Raw genomic sequence first — 26,729 nt, 5'->3', positions numbered from 1 at the left:
AAAAGGATCTACACCCTCCCCTCCAGATTCAGAATCACTGTGTTGGCATCACTGGCTTTAGGAGTCTAAAATTGTAGGATGAAAATCTATGGGGACTAAGAATCCCTTCACAGCTAACATGAGAAATAGGCACCTGCTGGAGACTGAGATTTCATGTGGGATTCTCATACAAAACAAATAGACTGAGTTGGAAACAAAATTTGTCCTCTGTCCATACACTGAGGAACTGAAACAAGGAACTTAAACATAGATGCAAATTGTTCTTGCACTGAAAAAAGATAGTATAAATTAAACCTCCGATCTGAGGTGGGGACATGATCATGACTGCAGTCAACAAGGTCAATCTTAACTCCATTTTCCTTTGAAGAATCATAATTTTGCCTTTGGAAATGAGCAAGGATTACTATTCTGTCATGGAGGAATTTTATCTTCTCTGACTACTAATTCCAGAGGGATCACCATCATTCAAATTCTTTGCACAAAGCCCTGGGTGTTGATATTTACACTGATTTCTTAAATTTGAATTCCCCCAACTGATTGCATTTTTCTCAATAATGGTGAAGCAACAATGAGCCAAAGGCTCATGTTTATGTTAGGAAAGGAGACCTTGAAAATTTGTCAAGCCAAAAGGCAAGGACTGAACTTTCAGACCCACAAGCAATGGGAAATTATCCACTTTAATTCTCAAACACTAAGACCAGCAGGATAAGATGAATAACAAACATGAACCACCTTTACTTACCTGACCTTGACAAGCAAATTCCAACTGGCACCTCTTTATAGAGTAATAAGGCTCATCAACTTGGCAAGATGTGATCATTTGACCTTGGCCAAAATTCTGACCCTAAAAACTTTACTTGATCACAAAGGCCGGGAGCCTTGAAAAAAATCTACATTTTCCAGACAAGTACATCAATGAATGCTCATTATCAAAAGAGCTACTGTGTAGAGTACTGTTGATTTTTAAGTGAAACTTATTCTTGAGAGACGGTTAGATAAAACCCAAAATAAATACATTTCACTTTGCTTAGCTGAGCTGTTGCCCTTGGTTGTAGACATATGTAAGAGAATTACGAATTTTCAAGTTCTCAGGCAGTGAAACAAAGGGAAAGTATTCAAAGGGAAAAACAAGATTTTATAAATTCAAATGTTACTCTGGAAGAACACTGTCAAGTAACCTTGACTTGAGAACGACAAAATCTCAGGCGCACACACACACGACACATCAACAGCCATTCCCTTCAAGAATATGAATAACTAAGAATATTGTTTCATTTCAAAATAAATATTGGAAACTTCCACAGAACAGAGGTACACAGCTGCAATTATCTTCCTTCTCAAAAATAGAGATAAAAGAAATGATACTTTCTTCAGAATGCTGAAAGAGAAAAGAGGGAATTGAAAGAGATCACATTTATTCCTTTGCCAGCTCTCCAAGTCAATGGTTCAGTGTCCTTCTGTCACCCAAACCTGACTCAAACCTCTAACATCAGATATTCAGCCTTCCACCTTCCTCTCATCACTTTGAGACAAGTTTTAATGTGCTGACATCACCGTGCACACTCTCATTCTAAACATGCATTCTTTATTTACTCATATTAATGTCTGTCTCCCCCCTCTAGACTGTAAACTCGTTACGAGCAAGGACCGAGTCTACTAATTCTGTTGTATTGTACTCTCCCAAATGCTAAGTAGAGTGTTGTACACATAGTAAGCACTCAATAAATATGATTAACTGATTGAAGCTTCTGAGGAAAGAAAGTTTCTTTAGGATTCAAGGCCTCAAATGATATGAAAACTGTTATCCTGCAAAGAGGGCCAAAATGCTCTATTTACCACATTTCTCTCCTATTTAGACAGTTTTAAACCAAATCCTCCCCTAATTTTCATATTTACTAAAATATAACATAGACCTGTCATTTAAAAATCACTATACATTATCTATCATTTTAAATCCTAAACCAAAGAGAATGAACAAGAGTGTTTTAAGCCCTAATTTCACATTTGTGATTGCTGATTTTTTAAATTGTTACTCTAATGACAATGAAGCCTGGGCTTTCTAGGGGTCTGTTACTTTTCCCAAATGCTTCCCAAACTTTTCTGTCATTTTGTCTCTCGACCGGCCTATGAGGTAGGCAGAGGCCCATTTAAATATAGGGAAACAGAAGCATGGAAAGAGATCAAGTTACTTGCCTTGACACACGGCAGACCAGGGGCAGAGTTGCATTGGAACTCGGTCCTGCTGACTGCCAGTCCCAGGTGATGTAAATCAGTAGTAACTTTGTTCAAATTTAGAACTACCAGAGATCATTAATATATTGGACTGCCCCTCATTTAAGTATCTTGTCTGGTTCTCTGAAAGGTCTGTTGGTTGGGGAGAGGTAATTCTGTCACAGAGAGCTTTCTCATTGTAAATCCTGAAAATTATCATTGGGTTTCCTTCAGGCATATATTATTGACCTGGGTATAAATATTGAATTATGATCCACAGACCAATCAAGCTGATAAAAGCACAAAAAAACCCTAAAAACCCACTTATGGATTTCAATTTATATGATGTTATAACGAGAAAATATAGGTTAGGGACACGAGATTTTTAAAGCCTGTTCTTGACATCACATATTCCCTCCTTTCCTACTGAAATACTTTATGCACTTCCCTTTTCCTAACCTACAATAAGGAAATAAAGGACATTTTGCAAGTTGGAACCCTATCATTTCCTCCCACGTGGATAAAAATAACAAAATGGCAATCGACTATTTTTCCTTTTGTTACTGAAACATGTTTCAAGTAAAAGCCAGCAAGGATTTTTCTGGGATTGAAATGTTGCACATTATAACGTTGTTAGAACCTGTGTGGTAGTTACAGGAAAAAGGATCTTCCACCATGGTATTCAGCATACAGTACTGCTCATGTACCGTAATGCTGTCCCACAATTGTCCTATAAACAGAACCCTCTCGCAAACCTGGTCTTACTGAGGTTTCTCTTGAATGGCATGGGGATACGCAACTGTAAGATTGTAAAATAGAATGAAGCTTTGGGTGCCCACAGAAATGGGAGAGGACAGGATGGACAGAGAAGTAGCTTGGATCCTTAAAAAATAGGAATAATGAATGCCCTCATTCTTAAGCAGAGTAGTAGCAGTCAATCAATCATGTGTATTGAGCACTTCCTGTGTGCAGAGCACTGTACTGAATGCTTAGGTGAGTACAATATAACAAAAAATTCTCCATTCAGGGTTTGAGATAAATGGTTTCTACTGCCCAAATTCTTAGAGCATTGCAAAAAGTCTTGTAAGCTTATTTTGGGCAGGGAACATATTTGCTAATTCTGCTGCACTGTACTCTCCCAAGCGCTTAGTATAGTGCTCTGCATATAGTAAGCACTCAATAAATCCAACTGATGGAATGATGTCAGTGCTTAATTCCTCCTTAAAAATATTGACACTTCATCACCTGTTTGACCCACACAGAAAGTGCTTGCATACTTGAATTTTACATTTGATCAATTCAAGGAGCAGAGCCGGAGAAAAGTTATAGCCCTGAAGAGACTGCTAAGGACTGTGTAGTTTGTCAACCTCAATCCATTATTTTAAAAAATAAACGAAAAAGCAAGGTCAGTCTTCATCCAAGAGACCGGTATCATAGATGCACATTTGGATCATAAAACGATCCTTTAATTTTCTCGGCTTCTAGTGGGCAAATAGAATCATTCCACTTCAGAAAGGGGTGATCATTCTCAACAGTGACTGAGAGAAAACCCAATTAGTATTGCCAGTGTTGCATGAAGTGACCTAGTAGTGATTTCCATTTCAACACCATTTATTGGAGTAACCCAGAACCAGGCAATCACCCAGTTTCTAAGCCCATTTTCCCAGGTGTGAGTTGAACAGGGATTGGACTGTGAATTCTTATTTTTGTATCTTCAGATTAGTCAGAGGGCATTTTTTCCCATACATTCTTCTCAGGAAATAGGAATTGGCACCTCACACAAAGCTGTTCCCTTTGAATTCACAATTTGTGAAGTATTCTGCTTCCACTGTCGGGTATGGTTTCATTAGTGGTTTGGTTGGCAGGATTCTTGCCCACTGAAATCACAGTCACTAACTCTTTTTTTTCTTAATTGGTATTTTTAAGTGTTTACCATATGCCAGGCACTGTACTAACCACTGGGGTAGATGCAAAATAATCAGGTTGGACAGAGGCCTTGGACAGATGCCACAGTCTTTATCCCCATTTTACAGATGAAGGAACTGAGGCCCAGGAAAGTGAAGTGACTTGCCCAATGTCACACCACAGATGAGTGGTGGAACCAAGACTAGAACCCAAGTCCTTCTGACTCCCAGTCCTGTGCTCTACCCACTAGGCCACGCAGCTTCTGTTGTTTTGCTGCATCTAACTCATCGAGGCTCTGTGAGAACTGGCAAAGGTCCCATCTCAATGACAGAAATGATATAATAGGGGTCTTTTCATTCAATAGTATTTATTGAGCGCTTACTATGTGCAGAGCACTGTACTAAGCGCTTGGGATGAACAAGTCGGCAACAGATAGAGACAGTCCCTGCCGTTTGACGGGCTTACAGTCTAATCGGGGGAGACGGACAGACAAGAACAATGGCAATAAACAGGGTCAAGGGGAAGAACATCTCGTAAAAACAATGGCAACTAAATAGAATCAAGGCGATGTACAATTCATTAACAAAATAAATAGGGTAACGAAAATATATACAGTTGAGCGGACGAGTACAGTGCTGTGGGGATGGGAAGGGAGAGGTGGAGGAGCAGAGGGAAAAGGGGAAAATGAGGCTTTAGCTGCGGAGAGGTAAAGGGGGGATGGCAGAGGGAGTAGAGGGGGAAGAGGAGCTCAGTCTGGGAAGGCCTCTTGGAGGAGGTGATTTTTAAGTAAGGTTTTGAAGAGGGAAAGAGAATCAGTTTGGCGGAGGTGAGGAGGGAGGGCGTTCCAGGACCGCGGGAGGACGTGACCCAGGGGTCGACGGCGGGATAGGCGAGACCGAGGGACGGCGAGGAGGTGGGCGGCAGAGGAGCGGAGCGTGCGGGGTGGGCGGTAGAAAGAGAGAAGGGAGGAGAGGTAGGAAGGGGCAAGGTGACGGAGAGCCTTGAAGCCTAGAGTGAGGAGTTTTTGTTTGGAGCGGAGGTCGATAGGCAACCACTGGAGTTGTTTAAGAAGGGGAGTGACATGCCCAGATCGTTTCTGCAGGAAGATGAGCCGGGCAGCGGAGTGAAGAATAGACCGGAGCGGGGCGAGAGAGGAGGAAGGGAGGTCAGAGAGAAGGCTGACACAGTAGTCTAGCCGGGGGATGTCTTGCTATATCTTTCTCTGCATCAAGGATCACTTTATTAATCCAAGTGTTTTATTTGTGCAGCCTTTTAGAGCAATGTGCAAGGGAAGCAGTGTGGCCTATTAGCAAGAGCAGGGGCCTGGGAGTCAGAGGTCCTGGGTTCTAATCCCAGCTTCCCCACTTGTCTGCTGTGTGACCTTCAGCAAGTCACTCACTTCTCTTTGCCTTGATTCCCTAATCTGTAAAGTGGGGATTAAGACTGAGCCCCATGTGGGACATGGACTATGTTCAACCATTGGGGACAGGGAATGTGTCTGCTTATTGTTATATTGTACTCCCCCCAGGGTTTAGTACAGTGCTCTGCACAGAATAAGCACTCAATAAATACAACTGAATGAATTCTCTCTGGACTGTAAGCTCAATGTGGGCAGGGAATGTGTCTACCAACTGTTATATTGTACTCTCCCAAGTGCTTAGTACACTGCTCTGCACCCAATAAGCACTCAATAAATATGATTGATCTACTGCTGCACTTAGCACAGTGCCTGGCACAAAGTAAGTGCTTAATACCATAGGGAAAAAAATGGGCAGGGGGAAGGAGATACTTTTGTAAGCATATGGATCCAAACCTTCTCTCCACCAAAACTCCAGGGACCTGCAGAGTGAGTCCTAACGGTCAAGGTGGCCTCTGCACTGCCGCCCTCTGCCTCCATCAAAGCCACATCTCCTCCAGAAGGCCTTCCCTGACTAAGCTCTCCTTTCCTCTTCTCCCACTCCCTTCTTTGTCACCCTGATTTGCTTCCTTTATTCATGCCTCCTCCCTGCTCCATAGAACTTCTGTCCGTATCTATAATTTATGTTTGTCTCCTCCTCTAGACTGTAAGCTCGGGAATATGTCTGTTATATTGTTATACTGCACTCTCCCAAGTGCTTAGCATTATAGTGCACTGAACCCAATAAATATGATTGATCTGAAATAAGCTAGAATTCAAACTTACTGGGAGACTGCCACTTGATGAGGAAGATGGGGAAAGGCTAATGGATAAGTTGGAAAAAAAAAAGTTTGCCAAGATTAAAGGGACATTGTAAACTGTGTGTTTTAGAGGCCTAGCCTTCAGGGTAAATAGGAAGCTTCTTCTTGGGACCAGAAAGAATAAACAACCTGGAACTTTCTGGGGTCTCTAGTTTGTAGTTTTCCACCAGCATCTTAAATCTTCTAAGGAATTAAGCCACTGCCTTACCCACTGAAAGGAAACAGGGTTTAGAGGGATTTTGTGGTTCTGCTAGATACCTTCTATTTGTAAAGACACTTGGCTTTCTGTTTTTAAGTGGGAGTGACTTATAGATGGGCTAATAATAGGTCTGAATGGTATTTCCCCAGGCAGGTGAGTTAGATATTTCAGAAGCAAATGCCATTTCTCCACTCCGCTGTCCCTGAATGGCTTTTCTGTATTTCTAAAAATCCAAGGCTAACGGGGAACAAACGGCTCACATATTTAAAATCTGAGTTTGAACAGCTTTCGGCTGGGTGCCAAAGGGAACCGAAAGCTTCCGGGGGTGAGTTAGTCAGTCAGTCAGCCAGTCGAGCACCTGTGTGCTGTGAGACACTTAATTTCTCTGCCCCTCAGTTACCTCACCTGTAAAATGGGGATTAAGGTTGTGAGCCCCACATGAGACGTGGACTGTGTCCAACCTGATTAGCTTGGATCTACCCCAGAGCTTAGTATAGTGCCTGGCGTGCAGTAAGCACTTAACAAATACCATTTAAAAAGAAAAATCTGCAAGATGGAGATGTATACATGACGTGACAGCGGCTGCTCCATCACATTCCCTATTCCCTCTCAGTGGGGAGGGGGGAGAACCATTGCCAGGCACCACACAGCAATCGTATCCCCCGGCCAAGTCTCAATCACGAGTCACGCTCTGCCTCTCCTCATCACATACAGGGGCGCTTGCGGGAGGAAGCCAATGAAATCAGTGGGGATCGGTAGGTTAAAGCCCCTTCAGAGAAAAGATCAACAATGGAAGGCCCCTGCAGTCTCTCGGCGATCCGAAGGCCAGAACTGCAACTACCAGCGAATACAGGAAACAATGAGCTCACTCTCTCCATGATACCGCCTGTCAGACACCAGAAGGGAGCTTGAAAACAAAAGGGAAAAGACTATTAATGCCACCAGGAGGCTGTGGTGGGAGCAAAAAATCCAACTGCTTGCTCTATTTAAAGCTGAGGGATAAAAAAGAATAGAACACTTCCTGGCAATTCATGAATAAATGATTTCCTTACCCACCTTATATGTGGTGGTGGCAATGGAAAACTCAGAACTATATTGGATATTAATACGTAGAATACTCGGCTGGGGAGGTTATTTTACTTACCTCCTCCTGCTCTGAATCAAGACATATGGCAAATCAATTAGCCATTAATTAATCTCATCCATTAGAAGCTCTTAATGTTAAGCAACACCTTTTCCTTTCAATGGTATTTGTCATCTGTGATACCACCTCCTCCTCATCTCTTTGTGCCTGTATCTCAGCCAAGTGAAACGTGGCATTTTACTAGACAGTCGATATTGGATTCCAACAAAGCTACACTGAATGGATGGACACACTTTCTGAGTAGAAGAGAAGTGAATATTTTCAGGGAAAACAAGGAAGTACAAGATTTTTCAGTGTTGATACACAAAATGATTCATGGAGTTTGCAATGTTTTCTATCTTTTAAGATTGAAAAAAAGCATAGTTTTCAGGGCCTTTCAATGAACCAAAAACCACTCATGGCAAACTATTGAGTTAATCGGACCCTAAGTCATCACTGGTATAGTTCTACATTAATTTGAGCTGGTAGAATTTGATTGCTAATTGAATGAGAAAGATCCCTATTTTAATATTCTGCTCATCAAACTATTTAAAGACTCCAAGGTTTAGTGACTGTGGATTCAAATGGCATTGCCTTCATGCTCAAAGTGTCTTTTTTATGTAACATTTCAGAGATAACCTTCTTAGACAAATCAGATTTAGGAACCCAGTATGCTGGCTACATATATTTCTGCCTACTGAATAGGTTGTTACTTTATTCTGCAAAAATGTGGCTTACGAGGCTTGAGCTGACTGCTCCACATAAGTCTCTTAAAAACAAGAAAACACCAAGGCAAAAAACAACACTTTCACAATTTCTCCAAAGCCTGAAAGGGAAAGCTCCATAATATACTGGAAAACCTTAACCAGGTTCACTGTGGAGCTGGGATAGTGATTGAGGGTTTCTGTGTTGTTTCAAAGGGAGGAAAAACTATGTTGCAGGCACTGATCTAAGCTCTGGTGTACATACAAACTAATCAGATTGGACACAGTCCACGTCCCACTTGGTGCTCCCGGCCTTAATCCCCAATTTACATATGCAAGAACTGAAGGGCAGAGAAGTGAAGTGACTTGCCCAAGGTCTCACAGAACACAAGTGGCGGTGCCGGAATTAGACACGGTTCCTTCTGACTCCCAGGCACATGTTCTATCCACTAGGCCACACTTCCCAATGGAATCTGGCCTTGGGAGTTGCTGCCGGAGCGTCGGAACCAATCCAACTGACCAATACACCCTGACGCTGTCCAAAGTTTACAGAAAGGGTCACTCTGCCATGGCTAGCTGATCCCATTCCACGGCACATCTCCCGGGCCCAGACCTTCTGCATCCGGAAGCTCCTGGGGCTTCCCAGGCGACCCTGGATCCAAAACGCTGAATATCATCAACACTAACGTCAACTTGTGGAAGCAGTGTGACTTAGTGGAGAACACAGGCCTGGGAGTCAGAGGGACCTGAATTCCTTCTAGATTATGAGCCCGTTGTTGGGTCAGGATTATCTCTGTTGCCGAATTGTACTTTCCAAGGGCTTAGTACAGTGCTCTGCACACAGTAAGCGCTCAATAAATACAACTGAATGAATAATCCCAGCTCCACCATTCATCTGCTATGTGACCTTGAACAAGTCATTTTACTTCTCAGGGCCCCAGTTACCTCATCTGTAAAATGGATATTAAGAGTGTGAGCCCCATGTGAGACAGGGACAGTATCCAACCTGATTAACTTGTATCTATCCCAGCACTTAGAACAGTAAGTGCTTAACAAGTACCACAAGTATTTTATGTAATTATTTTATCATTAACCTGGAGAGTCCGCTGGGAAAGGGGGCGAGAGAGGTAAGTCGGGGACATGGAACTCAAGTCTCAGAAGTCTAAGCCTTATGCTCCTGCAGGCCAGCCACAAAATCATGCGTATATGACTCACCGTCCGGAAACCCTCTGAGTTTCCACAGTTGAAAATTGGAAATCCTTGGTGGAGTTAAGGCCGCGGAAACCAAATTAAGAATTAGGACTGGAAGAGCTGATGGGCCTGGCTCGCTCTAGAGCCATTTGTCATCGATTCTAACAGTCCTGTGGAAAGAGCATGAAGCTGGGATTCAGGAGATGTGGGTTTTAGTCCCAGCTCTGCCCCTGGACTTGGGCAAGTCATGGAACGTCCACCAAATGGGTTAAGACACCTGCTCTCTTTTCCTCTTAGACTGTGAGCCCCATGTGCGACAGATACTGGTTGATAACGTTATCTTGAATCAACCCGAGTGCTCAGTCCACAGTAAGTGCTGAAGAGAATAATAAACAAATAATACAGACCACGAGCAGTCTGGGCCAAAATGTTCTTAGCCTACTGTTAATCTGTCCAACTTTCAGCTGGATGTTGGGGTGAGGCTGGGTTTGTTCCAAAAGTCTCTGAATTCAGAGGGTGAAGTCAGAGGGAGATCTGTTTAGGGACTGAGGCTATTGAGGATCAAACTCCAAAGGTCTCTATATTTCTGGGGACTGATGTCAGGGCTGTTTTAACACTTCTATGAATCAAACACCAAACTCTTCATCTTCTCTCCAAAATCCTCTCCCCCCCACCACCATCTTTCCCCTGTCTTTCAAGCCCTTCTGAAATCATATCTCCTCCAGGAGGCCTTCCCTGATTTACTCTCGTATCTCCACCCCATATCTCCCCCCAAATGCCACTTCAGCTTCTCTGCATCACAAAAGGGATTGGGTTCTCCATCCCTCACCATTACTTCTATGTCCACATATTTACACTCTACTGCTTCCTGCTACCTGCAATTTATTTTAGCATCTGTCTCCTCGGCTACATTGTTAACCCCTGCAGGGCACAGTCACATCTACCTATTCCATTGTACTCTCCCAAACACTCAGTACTGCCAGCGCTCAAAAAATACTATTGTTAAATCGTGCGTTGTCGATTAGTAATCCATGCCTTGAAGTCTAGTTGCCTAATAGGAAAATCTTCAAGATCCACAGAAGGCAACAGCCGTCTTGATAAGCTTATAACATCACCACTGTATTTACTGAACACTTACTATGTGCAGAGGACTGCACTAAGCACTTGGGAGAGTCCAATGCACTTCACATTCCAAGTCAATCTCACACAAACTATTTCCAAATATTGTTATAAATCCAGGATCACAATGCAGGGTTGAAGAGAAATGTAATGTTACACTCAATTCCAAATAAATTGTCTCCTACTGCTGTTACAAATCCAGGCTTACCCAGGGAAATAAGTTCTGCTACGAAATAAGTTCTGCCATATTTGGTCAATCAAAAACAACAGGCATATTTTGCTGAAACTGAAATAATTTTCTCGATAGAAATGCCTTCAAGAATCAGCAAAACTGAGATCATAGTGGATTTGTACCATAACCAGGATTGGCTATGAAAAGAGCCCAGGATTGCGTCTCTTCTGCCTGTCAAATTGGCATAATAATAATAAAAATAATAGTGGTATTTGCTAAGCACTTATTACATGCTAGGTAATGTTCTAAGCACTAGGGTGGATACAAGCAAATCAGTCTCACACGGGGCTCATGATCTTAACCCCCATTTTACAGATGAGGTAACTAAGGCACAGAGAAGTGAAGTGACTTTCCCAAGATCACAGAGCAATCAAGTGGCGACTTTCCCAAGGTCACAGAGCAATCAAGTAGTGGAGCGAGGATTGGAACCCACGTCCTTCTGACTCCCAGGCCTGTACTCTAACCACTAGACCATGCCGCTTCTCTGATCAGGATCCCAGGGATGTGTCTGCCTGGTAAGCATCTCTCAGGGCTGGCGGGGGTGGGGGAATGACAGCACAGCTATAAAGGCTCAGGCCAATGGCTTCCAGCCCAGTGACCATCTGCGCATGAGGGAGAGGAGGAAGAGCTTTCATTCCAGCCAACCAGCGCTGCCATGGCGAGAAGCCCCCTCCCAGATCTGAAGCCCCTGGTCTAGAACTAACACATTTCTCTCTTTCTGCTGGCACATCCACCTCTCCGTTGGGATTTTTTCTTTCTGGAATGAGCCAACCCTTTCCAGGAGAACACTGGATTTAGCAGAAAGGCAGGAGAGAACAACAGCAGAGAAAATGCGGTTTAATTCAGGATGGGAAACTTAAGGGGGTCCGCAAGGCGTCTCCTTACCTGCCTACTCTCTCTCTGGGATGAAGACGAAGAGGAGGCACTTCTATGCGTTGGAGTGGATGTTTTGTGCGCCGGCGAAACGCCCTTCTCTTCTGAACTCATAGCTGCAGATAGGTTCTATTCATGTGCACGCAATGAACATGCCAATCACGTCACAGCCCCACATACACAGAGAGAGGAGGGTTTTCAGCTTTATTCCAGCTCAGTCCGGGATGGAAAGGAGCTCGTCGAACTGTTAGGATAGCCAAACCACCTGAAAGTAAAAGAAAAACACACATAAGCTTCCCCTGATCCAGAAAATGTTAACTCAAATGTTTTAAACCGTACATCAATAACGGATCAGAGAAACCAGCCAACCCCAGTAAAAGAACCAGAAGAGAAGGATCGGATCGTTTCTTCTCTCTCCAGACTGGAAGATCCTGCTATTTCTGATTTTTGAGTTTTAGTCATCGTGCTGGGCAGCGGGAATAGATCTTACACTGACACCCTTGGATGACTGACACCCTCTTCTCGGATGACACAATCCTGGTCATGGCAGCTCTGTGGTAATCAATCAACCAATTATCGAGCACTTAGTATGGGCAAACCACTACGTTAGGCGCTTGAGAGAGTCTAATACAACAGATTTGGCTTAAAGTCTAGAGGGGAAGACACATTATTATAAACAAAGTACATGTATGTACATGAGGGCTGTGGGGCTGAGGGTAGAGTGAATACCAAGACTTAAAGGATTCAGGTCCGAGTGCACAGGAGACGCAGAAGGGAGAGAGATAGGGGAAAAAAGGGCTTAATCAGAAAGGTCTCTGGGAGAGGTGATCTAAATAAGGCTTTGAAGATGGGGAAAGCAGTGGTCTGTCGTATGAGGAAGAGGAGGGAGTTCCAGGCCATAGGGAGGATGTGGGCAAGGAGTCAGTGGTTAGATGGACAAGACTGAGGTATAGTGAGAAAACTGGTGTTAGAGGAGTCCTGGGTGCAGGCTGGGCTATAGTAGAAAATCAGTGAGATAAGGTAGGAGGGAGCAGGTTGATTGAGTGCTTTAAACTCAATGGTAAGGAGTTTCTACTTAATGCAGAGGTGAATGGGCAACCCCTGGAGGTTCTTGAGAAGTGGGGAGATGTGGACTGAATGTTTTTTGGTTTTTTTTTTTTTTTTAAGAAAAATGGCCTAGGCAGCAGAGTGAAACATGGACTGGAGTGGGGAGACACAGTAGGGAGAGAGGTGAGCAAGGAGGCTGATGCAGTAGTCAAGGCAGATAGGATTAATGCTTGGAATAGCATAGTAGCAGTTTGGATGGAGACAAAAGGATGGATTTTAGCAATGTGAAGTTAGAGCCGATAGGATTTAGTGACAGACTGAATATGTGGGTTGAATGACAGATGAGTTGAGGATAAGGCCAAGGTTATGGGCTTTTCAGACGGGGAGGATAGTGGTGTTGTCTACAGTGATGGGAAAGATGAAGGGGGGTGGGAATTGGGTGGAAAGAGGAGGACTTCTGTTTTGGACAATTTAGTTTTAGGTGTCAGCAGGACAACCAGGTAGAGATGTCCTTGGAGGCAGGAAGAAATGCGAGACTGCAGAGAAGGACAGAGGTTGGGGCTGGAGGGGTAGATTGGGAATCACAGTTGAAGAGCCATGGGAGCAAGTGAGTTCTCCAAGGGAGCCAAACTAGAATTTGAAATAACAGTATCTCCCCATACTTCACAGTCACGCCATTCAGCACATTTGTTCTTTGTCTTTATCAAGTTATTATCTTAATATCTTGAGAAGCAGTATAACCTAGTGGATAGAGCACAGGACTGAGAGGAGAGCGGGGATCTAATCCTGCCTCTACCACCTGAATGCTGCGTAGCCTTGGGCAAATCACTTAACTTCTCTATGCCTCAGTTTCCTCATCTGTAAAATGGGAATTTAATACCCACTTTCTCTCCCCATGAGACTGTGAGCCCATGAAGGATGAGGACCGTGTTGGATTTGATTATCCTGCACCTACCCCAGGACTAAGCACAGTACTCAGCACAGAGTAAACTCATAAAATAACACAACTAAGCTCATTTCACATGTCAATATACACAATATAATGGACACCTGTTTTCCTCCATTATATTGGAAGTGCAGGGGACAAAGGGCATGCCTTATTTTTCTGAACATTCCCCGGCACATAATGACAAGCAGCGTGGCCTAGTTCATTCATTCATTCAATATTTATTGAGCGCTTACTATGTGCAGAGCACTTTACTAAGCGCTTGGAATGTATAATTCAGCAACAGATAGAGAGAATCCCTGCCCAATGATGGGCTCAAAGTCTAAACGGGGGAGACAGCAAAGCAGAACAAAACAAAAACAAGACAACATCATCAAGATAAATAGAACCAAGGAGATGTACACCTCATTAACAAAATAAATAGGGTAATAAATAATATATACAAATGAGCATAGTGCTGAGGAGAGGGGAAGGGGGAAGAGCAGAGGGTGGGCGGGGGGAGGAGGAGAGGGTGGACCTGGAAGTCAGAAGGACCTGGGTTCTAATGCCATTTCCACCACTTGTCTTCTGTGTGACCTTGGGCAAGTCACTTGTCTGTGCTTCAGTTATCTCATCTGTAAAATGGGGATGAAGATTGTGAGCCCCATTTGGGACGGGAACTTTGTCTAACCTGATTACCTTGTATCTACCCCCAGCGCATAGTACAGTGCCTGGCACACATAGTAAGCGCTTAACAAATACCATTTAAAAAAAACGCAGCATAGAGTTCTGCATACAGGAGGTGCTCAGTAAATACTGTCAGTGATGTCGACAATGAAATATCCTTTCACTTCCTTTGGTTTCACTAAAGCCTGCTAAATCACTTTTAAAGCCAAAGTCTCTTTGCTCATGCTTAATGAACTCATATGACCTGACACACATTTGTGGATAAAGTAGCTAAATTCAGGGAAAATTAGCTCCTCACAGAGAAACTGAACATGAGAGATAGAAACACCATGTCTGCACAAGCAACACTAATATTCTTGTTGAAAAAGAATCCCAAATCCTCAGGTTTCTTCACTGCTTTTGAAACTAGGATTTTTTGTGTTATGGCTGCGAGTATGTATTTAGAACGGGGAAGAAAGTTTGCTTTTTCTTATGCTGACTTTTGATTCGTACACCAAACCTAAGCCTCAAAGAGAGCTAACTGTATGTAAGGCTACGAATAATCTTCCCATAATTCTCATTCCAGACTGATGGCAGGGGGGTCTTTGAATCTTAGGTAGTTATAGCTTTCTCATTAGCGCACAGCCAATACCCACTTCATTTCTCATTTGTTACATGCAAGGAGGGTTTTTGGCAGCACATTATGGTTAAGTGCTTTTGTATGGAACAGTGATGAACAGATATAGATGTGCCACAAAAGAAACCTCCCTGGAATGAGCGTGAACTGTTAATTTTAAATGAAAGGTCAAAGTGTTCGCTCCCAAACCACTGGCCCAAACACAAAGAGAAAATTAAGCCGCCTTCAAATTGGACTTTCAGCTTCTCTACAGAAAAGCAACATGGTCTAATGGAAAGAGCACAGGCCTAGGAGTCAGAAGACCTAGGTTCTAATCCCCACTCCACCACGACCTACCCTGTGACCTTGCGCAAGTCAATTAGCATCTCAGTGCTCCAATTCCCTTATCTGCAAAACAGGGATTCAATACCTGTTTTCCCACCTATTCAGACTGTGAGGCAGACCACTGATGAGCTGTCATGTTTGTTGCTTGCAGTACATTCAGTATTTTCATTATTATTATGATTATTAGTAATGATCATAATAATAATAGTAATTATGGTACTTGTTAAGCACTTACTATGTGCCAAACACTGTTCTAAGCATTGGGGTAGATACAAGTTAATCAGGTTGGACACAGTCTCTGTCCCACAGGAGACTCACACTCTCAATCTCCATTTTACAGATAAGGTAACTGAGGCACAGAAAAATGAAGTGACTTGCCCAAGATCACACAGCAGACAAATGGCAAAACTGGGATTAAAACCCAGGTCCTTTGACTCCCAGGCCCATGCTCTATCTACTAGGTTACGCTGCTTCCAATGTAAAATTTACTGAACGTAAAGTTACAGTTAGCTCGATTAAACAAAAACTTTAAAATCCATATTAGCAACTTACTCAAATTCAGTAAGTTGCTTCAAAATCAAACAGGACTAGTTTCAGACAGTAAGCAAGGTAAACTGTCACCTCAGGGAGACTTCCAAAGACATCGGCCTCCTAGATTCTCTCCGAGATGGCTGTGCTACTCGCTGCCTTTCTCAAAGATGGCAACAGGATGGAAACGATCTGTTGAGGGGCAGGGGAGGAGTGAATTGGGGTCTCAGAGCTAAGTTGCTCAGGTAGCTTAGTAAAGGGGCTGCTTACAGAGAAATGTTCTTCAGCAAAAAGTTGCATGTAATGTCATTTTATTCTGTCGCACGGGTAACATGATATGCTGGCAGCCTACGTGTCACTGGCTGTTTTGCCTTAACTAGCCCTGATCACAAAGAAATAAAAATCTTCACAGGCAATATCTACCCGGAAAGAAAGGCAAACCGCACTGGAGGATCTCTAATCCCATTCTGGGGAACAATGCCTGGGGGGAATAAATAAAACAAACTGTAAATTCCTTATGGGCAGAGACAGAGAACGGGACTGCTAATTCCATTGCACTGGACTCTCTCAAGCGCTTAGTACAGTGCTCTGCACATAGTAACCACTCAATACCATTGATTGATTGTCTGATTGATAGGAGGGCACAGAATCACCTGCCCCAGTGAATGCATCCAACCAAGTGTAATGCAATTGCCAAGTTGCATTCTGAGAACTGTCTACATTATAAATTGTTCCATCTTGCCCACTGATTTCAGTGGTTTACACCCTTCCAGCTATCGTTCCTCTGTGTCCTCGGGCCCCATCCCGCTCTCTCCACCACAGCAAGGTGAGGACAAAGCAGATCTTCCAAGGCTTTGGGACTGGTGTGCTGTGGCTGTAGCTGTTGTGACTTCTGGACTCTGGCAGTGAGGAAAATGAAACTGCTCCTTTAGTTACAATAATCCACAGCTCCTATGAGGTTTAAAGTCTTGTGTCTGTATTTTTGTTGCTTATCTGTTTTTTTATTGTTCCACCTTCATGGTCACCAATCCTTACTCTTATTCAGACCAGGGGCTGGGTCTAATTCTCACCCATTTACTCTTTCTCATCGCTTAGTACAATTTTTTGCACACAGTGGAAGGCAGATGGAGTCGATAAGTTTTTTTTTTAAATGTGAATGTTCTGAATGCCCATTCGTCTGTTTCCATTTCAGGTTTTTGCTTCCTCTTGAATATGCTGATATATTTCATCATTTTTAAAGTTCATCTTTCTTTTCCATTACTTCCTGTGGCTGTTGATCGTATTCTGAAAGTGATCAAATCTTCTGCTTTGAATATTTTAAATTACTGGCAATTCTTCACATTGTAGCTCTTCTTGTGATAAAGAAAATCCTCCTGATATCCAATTTAAACCAGTTGTTCTTTACCAATTAATCTCCCTATTACATTAACAATGTGCTAATGAATGTTTCCATGAATGAATACACTGTGAGCTATGTACCTCTACTTTTGCAAAGAAGGGAGTGGAAAGCTTTGTCAAGTATACTCTCTTCCTAGATCCATTTTATTTTTACAATTTGTTGTGACACGACCACATTTTTATCCTTTCGCCTAACTATTCACTTATAAACTGGCAAAGACTGAGTAAGGGATAAAGAGGTGTGTATCCTAACCCCGCCCTCACACATCTTCATTATCGGCCCTTTCCTCCACCACCACCACCACCACTACAGACACACACACACCCCTACACACCTACAGAGCCATTACATGATTGTCTTCCTGTCTTCCTGTTAGGATAGTTCAGCCACAACTCAGTAAAATGGCGTCAGTGAGGGAGACAAGCCCTTCAGCCATTTTTGCCACCTGGAACATTCCCACATTGCTGGCAACCACTCATCTCAATCCCTAACAGGAAAATCCATTAAAAAAGAAAAATCACTTCCTTTTTCCATCACCGGACTTGAGTAGCCATTAAAGAAATGAAAGGAACACAATTATTTCTGCCGAGCTCCTTCCTAGTTTTCTACAGACCCTCCTGTCCCAAGGGTCCATAATATCACTAAGTACAATCTATGTACTCACCAGTGCTGGTCATAAACTTCGGTCCTACCCAGAATGAATGAAAAAACTAGTAAATTCCTGCCTTCCTCGGAGTTTACAGTCTGAAGCAAACTATACTGACCATAGCAAAGGCTATACCCAAGACATAAATGGTAAAACACTTAGAAAGGCAACTGAGGTAGTTTGATAAGTTAAAAAATAAATCCATTATATTCACCTAAATAATCCACGCTTAATTCAAGGACTTATAATAATGTTCTTCAACTGCTGAGTTATAAGAGTTTCCTGAATCATTGGAATCACAGCAGGTTCCGAAATCCTTAAGCACTGTTGTACAGAATAGGTTGAAGAGAACCGAATCTACTATCCAATCCTGCTTTATTACATGAGTGTTGTCGAAAGGATCGGGCAAGGTCTTTCGATTCTAAAACGTACTGCTGCTGAATCATGAGGTAAATTTCTTAAGCACTTAATACCTCTATTATTATTATTATCATTATATATTTATACATGTGTACCTGTCTCCTATATTGCATGCTCTCTATTAGGGCAAGGACCTCATCTTCTAATTTTACTGAACTCTCAGAAAAGTCCAGCACAATGCTCTGCAGACATTAGGTGCAGTAAATATTAACCCATGAATAAGATCAACTGTGACAGGATTTCTGAGCACTTGCAACAGTTAATCTATCATGAAGAAACCTTTGTGGATAGGACAGGATAATTCCTATTCTGGGGAAGGGGAAAACTAACTATCCTAGAAGTCACCCACTGGGGCTATGAAGGCAGCTGCAAATGAAATTTCAAGGAATTCAACTTCCAGACTCCTTCACCAACGTCTGAACTACAGTGCTCCCTCACTCAATCAATCAACGCTATTGATTGAGGCACCTACTAGAGCAAAGGAACTCAAACCCAAACTATGAAAACAAGGCTGGTTCTTTCCTGCTTGCCAGCTTCTCTGTTCTCACAGTCATCGTTCCTTCTGCTACCTTATCATTTTTCTACAAAACCTTTCAGTCCATGTTTCCCCCCCTCAAGAACCTCCAGTAGCTGTTCATCCACCTCCGCATCACACAAAAGCTCCTCACCCTAGGCTTTAAAGCACTCATTCACCTTGCCCCCTACCTCACCTCACTGATCTCTTACAACTCAGCCTGCACAGTTTGCTCCTCTAATGCCAACCTCCTCATTGTACCCTTGATCTTGTCTATCTTTCATTCATTCATTCAATAGTATTTACTGAGCGCTTAGTATGTGCAGAGCACTGTACTAAGCGCTTGGAATGAACAAGTCGGCAACAGATAGAGACAGTCCCTGCCCTTTGACAGGCTTACAGTCTAATCGGGGGAGACAGACAGACAAGAACAATGGCAATAAATAGAGTCAAGGGGAAGAACAACTCGTAAGAACAATGGCAACTAAATAGAATCAAGGCGATGTACATTTCATTAACAAAATAAACAGGGTAATGAAAATATATACAGTTGAGTGGACAAGTACAGTGCTGAGGGGATGGGAAGGGAGAGGGGGAGGAGCAGAGGGAAACGGGGGGCAAAGAGGGTTAAGCTGCGGAGAGGTGAAGGGGGGGGCGGTAGAGGGAGTAGAGGGAGAAGGGGAGCTCAGTCTGGGAAGGCCTCTTGGAGGAGGTGAGTTTTAAGTAGGGTTTTGAAGAGGAGAAGAGAATCAGTTTGGTGGAGGTGAGGAGGGAGGGCGTTCCGGGACCGCGGGAGGACGTGGCCCGGGGGTCAACGGCGGGATAGGTGAGACCGAGGGACGGCGAGGAGGTGGGCGGCAGAGGAGCGGAGCATGCGGGGTGGGCGGTAGAAAGAGAGAAGGGAGGAGAGGTAGGAAGGGGCAAGGTGATGTAGAGCCTCGAAGCCTAGAGTGAGGAGTTTTTGTTTGGAGCGGAGGTTGATAGGCAACCACTGGAGGTGTTTTAGAAGAGGAGTGACATGCCCAGATCGTTTCTGCAGGAAGATGAGCCGGGCAGCAGAGTGAAGAATAGACTGGAGCAGGGCGAGAGAGGAGGAAGGAGCTAACCTCTTGACCACATCCTGCCTCTGTTCTGAACGCCCTCCTTCTTTATATCCAACCCACCTTCAAAGCCTTAGTGAAGGCACATTTCCTCCAGGTCTTCCCTAAGCTCTCATTTCCTTTTCTCCCACTTCGTTCTGCATCACCCTGATTTGCTCCTTTTATTCACCACCCCCGACTCAGCCCCACAGCACTTATATATATATATATATATATATGTATATATATATATATCCATTACTTATTTACTTACATTAATGTCTGTCTCTCTCTCTAGACTGTAAGCTTGTTGTGAGCAGGGAATGGGTCTGTTACATAGATATACTGGACTCTCGAAGCACTTAGTACAGTGCTGTGCACACAATAAACACTGAATAAATAGGATTGATTAAGTCTATAGAAAGTGCCCTACCACATAAAATGGAAACTAAGGAACGTGCAACTGAATATCAAACTGAGCCAGCACCAAGCATCTCTATGTCACTTCTGGAACAGCTCGTGCTGTTGGTGTAATAAAGAGCAGATCTTAGTATTATCCAGTGAGCTTATGGTTTATTGCACTTGTATCTCACCGCCAGAAAGAAAACAACATTAGCATAAATCAAACCTGGGATAGAAGACGACTCATGACAATTAGCATAAATGTATTTGTGGGATAGATATGGTTTAACCCTTCTTTTGTGCCTGTATATGTAATGGTTTGCAAGTAGAAAAAAGAAAAAAAAAATAGAAAACCTCAGAGAAATTAAATCTAAGCTTATTCCATTCATCCAGGCTGTAAAATGCTTCTTTTTTTATTTCACTCCACGGTTTTGTGGGTCTACACGTTGTCTACATCACTTTCTTTAAATGGCTATTTTTGCTAATCTGAACTTGATGTTCTAAGATTTCAAGAAGCCAGTGGATTTTGAGATCCAACTTTCCATTTAAACTAAGTTCTGCAAAAAAGAATCACGCTTAAACATGGGAAATAATGTGGCCTGGAAAAGAACACGGGAAAGAGCATGGGCCTGAGAGTCAGGAGCCAGGCTTCTAATCCCAGATCTGCCACTTACCTGCTCTGTGACCTTGAGCAAGTTGCTTAACTTCTCTGCACTTCAGTTCCTTCACCTGCAAAATGGGGATTCAATACCTGTTCTCCCTACTACTTATGACTGTGAGTCCCATATGGGACCTGATTATCTTATATCTACCCCAGCGTTTAGTACAGCGCTTGGCATATATGTAAGTGCTTAATACAGCTTGTAGAGTGTTTGCATTTCTCTTTCCCCCTGTATCCCTGCTACCACATCTCTTTGCTCAGAGTAATTCTAGGGTCATCAACCTCCAGCCTAGGGGATCATTTGAAAAGCAGTTGGGACCATATTTCTTCTAACTTTAGTTTGAAAACAGGATGGTTGATTTAATAAATTTGCCTCCACATGTTCTCAAAATGTCAAAGATAATGGACATTAGTAACCAGAGGGTTTCTGCCTGATCCTGAAGTGGAGCTAAAAATCATGGCAACACCATGTGGTTTTCTAAGACCCTCCAGAGTCCAAAAGAGGATCTGAATAATGTAAAACCAAAGAGAAAATTCCTAAATGTCTCACAGTTGAATATATTGATGATCTAAAATGGACAGAAGAATCTGACATGTACATATCTCTATACTGTGCCCTTTCCCCATCTGTACTTTATTTTAATGTTTATCTCCCCCACTAGATTATAAGCCCATTAAGGGCATGAATCATGTCTAATAATAATAATAATAATGTTGGTATTTGTTAAGTGCTTACTATGTGCCGAGCACTGTTCTAAGCGCTGGGGTAGACATAGGGGAATCAGGTTGTCCCACGTGGGGCTCACAGTCTTAATCCCCATTTTACAGATGAGGGAACTGAGGCACAGAGAAGTTGACTTGCCCACAGTCACACAGCTGACAAGTGGCAGAGCTGGGATTCCAACTCATGAGCCCTGACTCCAAAGCCAGTGCTCTTTCCACTGAGCCACGCTGTCTACTAAGTCTATTGTACTGTAGCCTCCCAAGAGCTTAGTACAATGCTAGGCAGAGTAAGTGCTCAATAATCCCAACTCTGCCACATGTCTGCTGTGTGACCTTTGGCAAGTCACTTAACATCTCTGTGTCTGTTACCTCACTTGTAAAATGGGGATTCAGACTCTGAGCCCTATGTGGGACTGATTATCTTGTATCTACTCTAGCACTTAGTACAGTGTCTGGCACATAGTATGCACTTAAATACCATTCTAAAAAAGTAAGTACATAAATCTCATTGATTTATTCATTCGATTGTATTTATTGAGCCCTTACTGTATGCAAAGCACAGTACTAAGCATGTGGGAGAGTACAATATAACAAGAAACAGACACATTCTTTGCCCACAACCAGCTTGATTCAGAGACAGTAAAGCTATGTCCCACTTTCTCACATGCAAGTATATAGCTGAAATCTAAAGGTGAAATCTCTGGCCAATAAAGGCTCTGTGGACTCACACTGAGCATAGCATTTTTTCAGATCCTCATCCATTGAGAGGTTCAGAGAGCACAACTGTGTTTGCTTGAAGGGGTTTTGAGGGGCCTGATACTGGTTTCTAATTTTTTACTGGTGTGGAGTTTTGAATAGTTAATAAAGCATTTATTTTTCCGTTCAAAGATCCTGAATGTCTTTCATCCAGAAAATTTGATTCCTATGCCAAAAACAAAAAAAAAATTAGAGGAACAGCTGGAGAGGTTAATGCAAGCAAAGTCTCCAGACCCAATCAGTACACCGCAAAGGATCTATGCTAATCTCATACAGAGAGGTTCAGGGACTAGGACATTACCTGCTGAAAGCTCATACAGAAAGCAAATGATCCATACCCTCTGCATTAAAATGTCTGCTGACAGTCCTGCAGGCCTAATCCCTTTGTAGCCTGAATGCTTTATCCTAAACAATATATTTTTGTTCACGGATCTCTGGGTTTCTCCTCAGGTCACTGTTAAACATGCTCTCCTTCTCCCTTGAGAAAGAGTTAGATTTCTGTCACCCATTTCCTGAAAATTTAAGCCTCCCAAATTGTCCTTCCACAAAAGGTGGCTAGCTTCATAAGAAGAAGGATAAGAGGAGGATGGAAGAAGCTGGAACATGAACGAGCAAGCTGTCTGGCTCGGGAAAATGGTAGAAGGTTTCGGAGAAAACCAAGGGGCCCGGTTTCATAGCAACGTGTGCAACCGGGAAATGCACGCTGAGCGATTATCCAAGGTCATTCCCATTTGCAGAGTAAATCCCCACATGTGCCACTCTCAAGTGTTTACGACAGGGCTGCCAGGCTCTCTGAACCACAGGTCCCATCTCTTCCAGCTATCAGAAGACGCCCCAGCCCACTGACGACAAATTCCCTCAGTTACCATTCCAGGAAATCGCAGCACACTGTTTGCTTTTGAAGATTCCACTTTAGAGGGTGGTCGAGAGTGGTACCGTCATCTTCTCTGGAGGCGACTCGTTTGGGGAAACTGAACTCTCGCTTCCTCTCCCGTGACAACCTGGAGTGGGTTCGTTGCCCACAAGCCACCACCAGCAGGGCAGGCTGTGAAAGCAAGTTGGCTTTGAGGCAGCAGAGTCGACGCTGATGGCGCGAACAGAGTATCGGCAAAGGGGAGTTAACTTGCTTCAGATAATACTAAGAGATCCAACTGCTATTTCCTAGACAATTTATGCTGTTTCCCCATTAATGGCCGAAGCAAATCATTAATCCGAGTGAGGCTCGAATCCTAGTTATTTATCTCATCCTACGCTTGACGCGGAGTCCCAGAGGAGCTAAAATGGGCCCATATGGAATGACACATTGGATTCTTTCCCTCTTATTTAATATGCAATGCAGCACCCTTCTTCTCTTACTGAGCCTGTGTATGTGTATCTGAGAGAATGTGTATGTTCATGTGTGTATGGCTATGAAACAGAGGGAGAGTTTGGAGAAAGATAGAGGCTCCACTGTTTTCTCATGCTTCAGAGTAGATCTGATAAATGAACTCGTTGAATTGCATCAAACCCATCTTTATTTTTTTCCTAATCTATTATTTGGCTCAGAAATTCGCAGCTTTTCCAAGATTCTTGTCTGTTTACTGAAAAACCAAATATTCAAAAACAAAAGATCAAATGCAGTAAAGCGAATACCAAATTTTCAATAGCGGGAAGTGACAAATTCAGATCATGGTGAATGGACAGTAGCCTATAATGAAAAAAGCTAGTTTTTCTTCCGCACAGGTCAATTTGGGCTAGGTCAAGCCTTCTGGATGAGAAACTTAAATGAAACTAATTTTACTAGAAACTGAAACCTACTATCACAGATTGTGAGCCCTGTGTGGGTCATGTCTAATTATCTTCTATCTACCCTAGGTGCACAGCACTGTGTAGAGCCTTTAATAAGGGCTGAATAGACACAATTATTATTGTTGTCATTATTATTATTACTCATGGTCAAGGGTTCATGGATCAAGCCTTTTTCCTCAAGAGCCCTAACAGATTCTGCCTTACTGTCCAACTAGAGATTCAGGGTTTGTTAAAGGCGTCATCTTTGGCTACTCAGAACAGAAAGGTAGAGGAACTGATGCAAAAAGGTTTGATGTTCCTTTCAGTGATTCCTTCCAGTAGGCGCCTGTAGACTGTAAGCTGGTCATGGGCAGAGGATGTGTCTGTTTATTGTTATAGTGTAGTCTCCCAAGTGCTTAGTACGGTGCTCTGCATACAGTAAGCACTCAATAAATACAACTGAATGAATAAATAGGCCACAGTGCTCCTCAAGGACACTGGGAATTCACAGAATTCTTCCTGTGAGCCTGCCTGGACACCGGCCATGGCAAGGGTGGCAGCAGGGGACAGAGTTGAGGACACGAAAAGCCCCACATTTCACATAGGAGGGTCCCGGCTTCCCAAGGCAGGGTCTGGCGTGGGATGGTTGCATTAGTCTTAGCCTGGCCTGGTCATTTGGGGCTTAAAGAGGGATGAACCTCATGTGTTTTGGGTCTCCAGAAATTTCATTCAAAAAAAAACAAAAACACGCCCAGAATGCACTACCGTCATTGACCACTTCGGCAGCATGCTCATTTCAATCAATCAATGGTATGTATTGAGTGCTTACTACGTGCTGAACACTGTACAAGTACTTAGTATTAGCAGAATTAGCAGACACATTCCCTGTCCATAACAAGCTTACAGTCTATCCACATAATTTCTCAGAAAAAAGAAGTCAAACCACTGTTAAACCTTTAAAATCTAAATATAAATCCGCAAAATAGTCTTTGACACAAGGCGTCTTTGCTAAATCACAGCATCTTAGGAATGTCATCAGTACTGTAAGCCACTTGTCGTTTCGCACCCTGTCTTTTCACCTAATGGATTCCAAAGCTGTGATTAGGGCAAAAAAACTTGCTGGATCAATAAACACATGTTTTCCCATGGAACGCTAGTGAATTTGGGCCCAATTTTTTTCCATTTCTACCCACAATCTTGGGATTTGAAGAAGGGTTTCATGTTAAAGTGGGAGAACAACTCTCTCATATTCCAGTCTCTCTGACACAAAGTCTCATTCTCAGAGTCAAAGCTAAATTTGGCCTCATCTTCACATTAGAAATGTCAGTGAATTAGCCCAGAGCAACAATGATTCCACTCATTTGAAAATGTTTTTCTCTCTGAGAGCTCTGGAAAACCTATCTTGCCATTATGTCCCTAATAGATTAAAACTTCCTTTTCAGCCCACAATCCAGAAATAAATCTTTTTAGCAATGGTAATTTTAATTAAGTCTGAGAGCTCCATCTATATACAGAAACTTTCTTGCCAATGACACAGGAACTGGGATTGGACATTTGAAAGTTAGCCCTGATTATTCATTAAACAGGAGAACAAAACACTTTATATCACGTTCTGATTGTGGAGAGGGAGTCTGAGAGTTTTTGCTCTGAAAATAATTCATTTTACCTTTCAATTGAAATCTCATGCAACTCAGATACAAGTTGTACAATTGGCCAAGGGACTACTTGTACAATCTGTATTGAATTTAAAAAAATTTTCAAGTCTGCCTGGCAGTGTTGTCCTTTCTGAGTATCCAGTGGTCATAGATCCATCACATAAGACATCCCTTTGATGAGTGAAGGAAATGAAATCAGCAAATACTTCCTCCTTGATTAGGACCCAAGCATCCCTCTTCCCACCAGCTGGTTGTCCTTCAAGAGAAGCCGCATCGTATAGTGGATAGACCATGGGCCTGGGAGTCAGCAGGTCATGGGTTCTAATCCAGGCTCTGCCTCTTGTCTGGGTGTGACCTTGAGCAAGTCTCTTCACTTCTCTGGGTCTCAGTTACCTCATCTGTAAAATGGGGATTGAGGCCAAGAGCCCCATGTGGAACATGGCCCAGAGAAGTGAATAGACTTGCCCGAGGTCACACAGCAGCCAAGTGGTGGAGCCTGGATTAGAACCCATGACCTTCTCTGCCCCAGGCCCATAGTCTATCCACTATGCCAGTTGCAGCTAGATTGTAGCAGTGATAAATCATAGGATCTATGTGGTACAAACACTGGTCCTTTTGTTACATCCAGTACTGGCTGTTCTTCCCTATCTTATCTTCAGTCAGATGCTCTCAGATCACACATGGAGCTGTGCTAACTCTGACAGGATTTTTTTTTAATAGAATTTGTTTTGTGCTTACTATGTGCCAGCCACTGTACTAACTGATGGGGGTAGACACAAGCTAATCCAGTTGGACACAGTCCACGA

The 26,729-nt window shown here is 43.0% G+C and overlaps 1 protein-coding gene across 5 annotated transcripts in view; it reads right to left on the bottom strand.

The window, feature by feature from the left end:
- The window catches only part of OSBPL6 (oxysterol binding protein like 6), a 140,187-nt gene that overhangs the window by 62,049 nt on the left and 51,409 nt on the right, over positions 1-26,729 (bottom strand). For all 5 annotated transcript variants that reach the window (XM_029071640.2, XM_029071641.2, XM_029071642.2 and 2 more), the window contains exon 2: positions 11,787-12,039. In XM_029071640.2, coding sequence (XP_028927473.1) covers positions 11,787-11,888 — 102 coding nt within the window. In that variant the 5' untranslated portion in view covers positions 11,889-12,039. The remainder of the gene's footprint in view (positions 1-11,786; positions 12,040-26,729) is intronic.

This window comes from Ornithorhynchus anatinus, chromosome 9 (genome assembly GCF_004115215.2).
Source record: "Ornithorhynchus anatinus isolate Pmale09 chromosome 9, mOrnAna1.pri.v4, whole genome shotgun sequence".
NCBI classification, from domain to species: domain Eukaryota; kingdom Metazoa; phylum Chordata; class Mammalia; order Monotremata; family Ornithorhynchidae; genus Ornithorhynchus; species Ornithorhynchus anatinus.
This window is presented reverse-complemented; position numbering and strand designations above follow the sequence as displayed.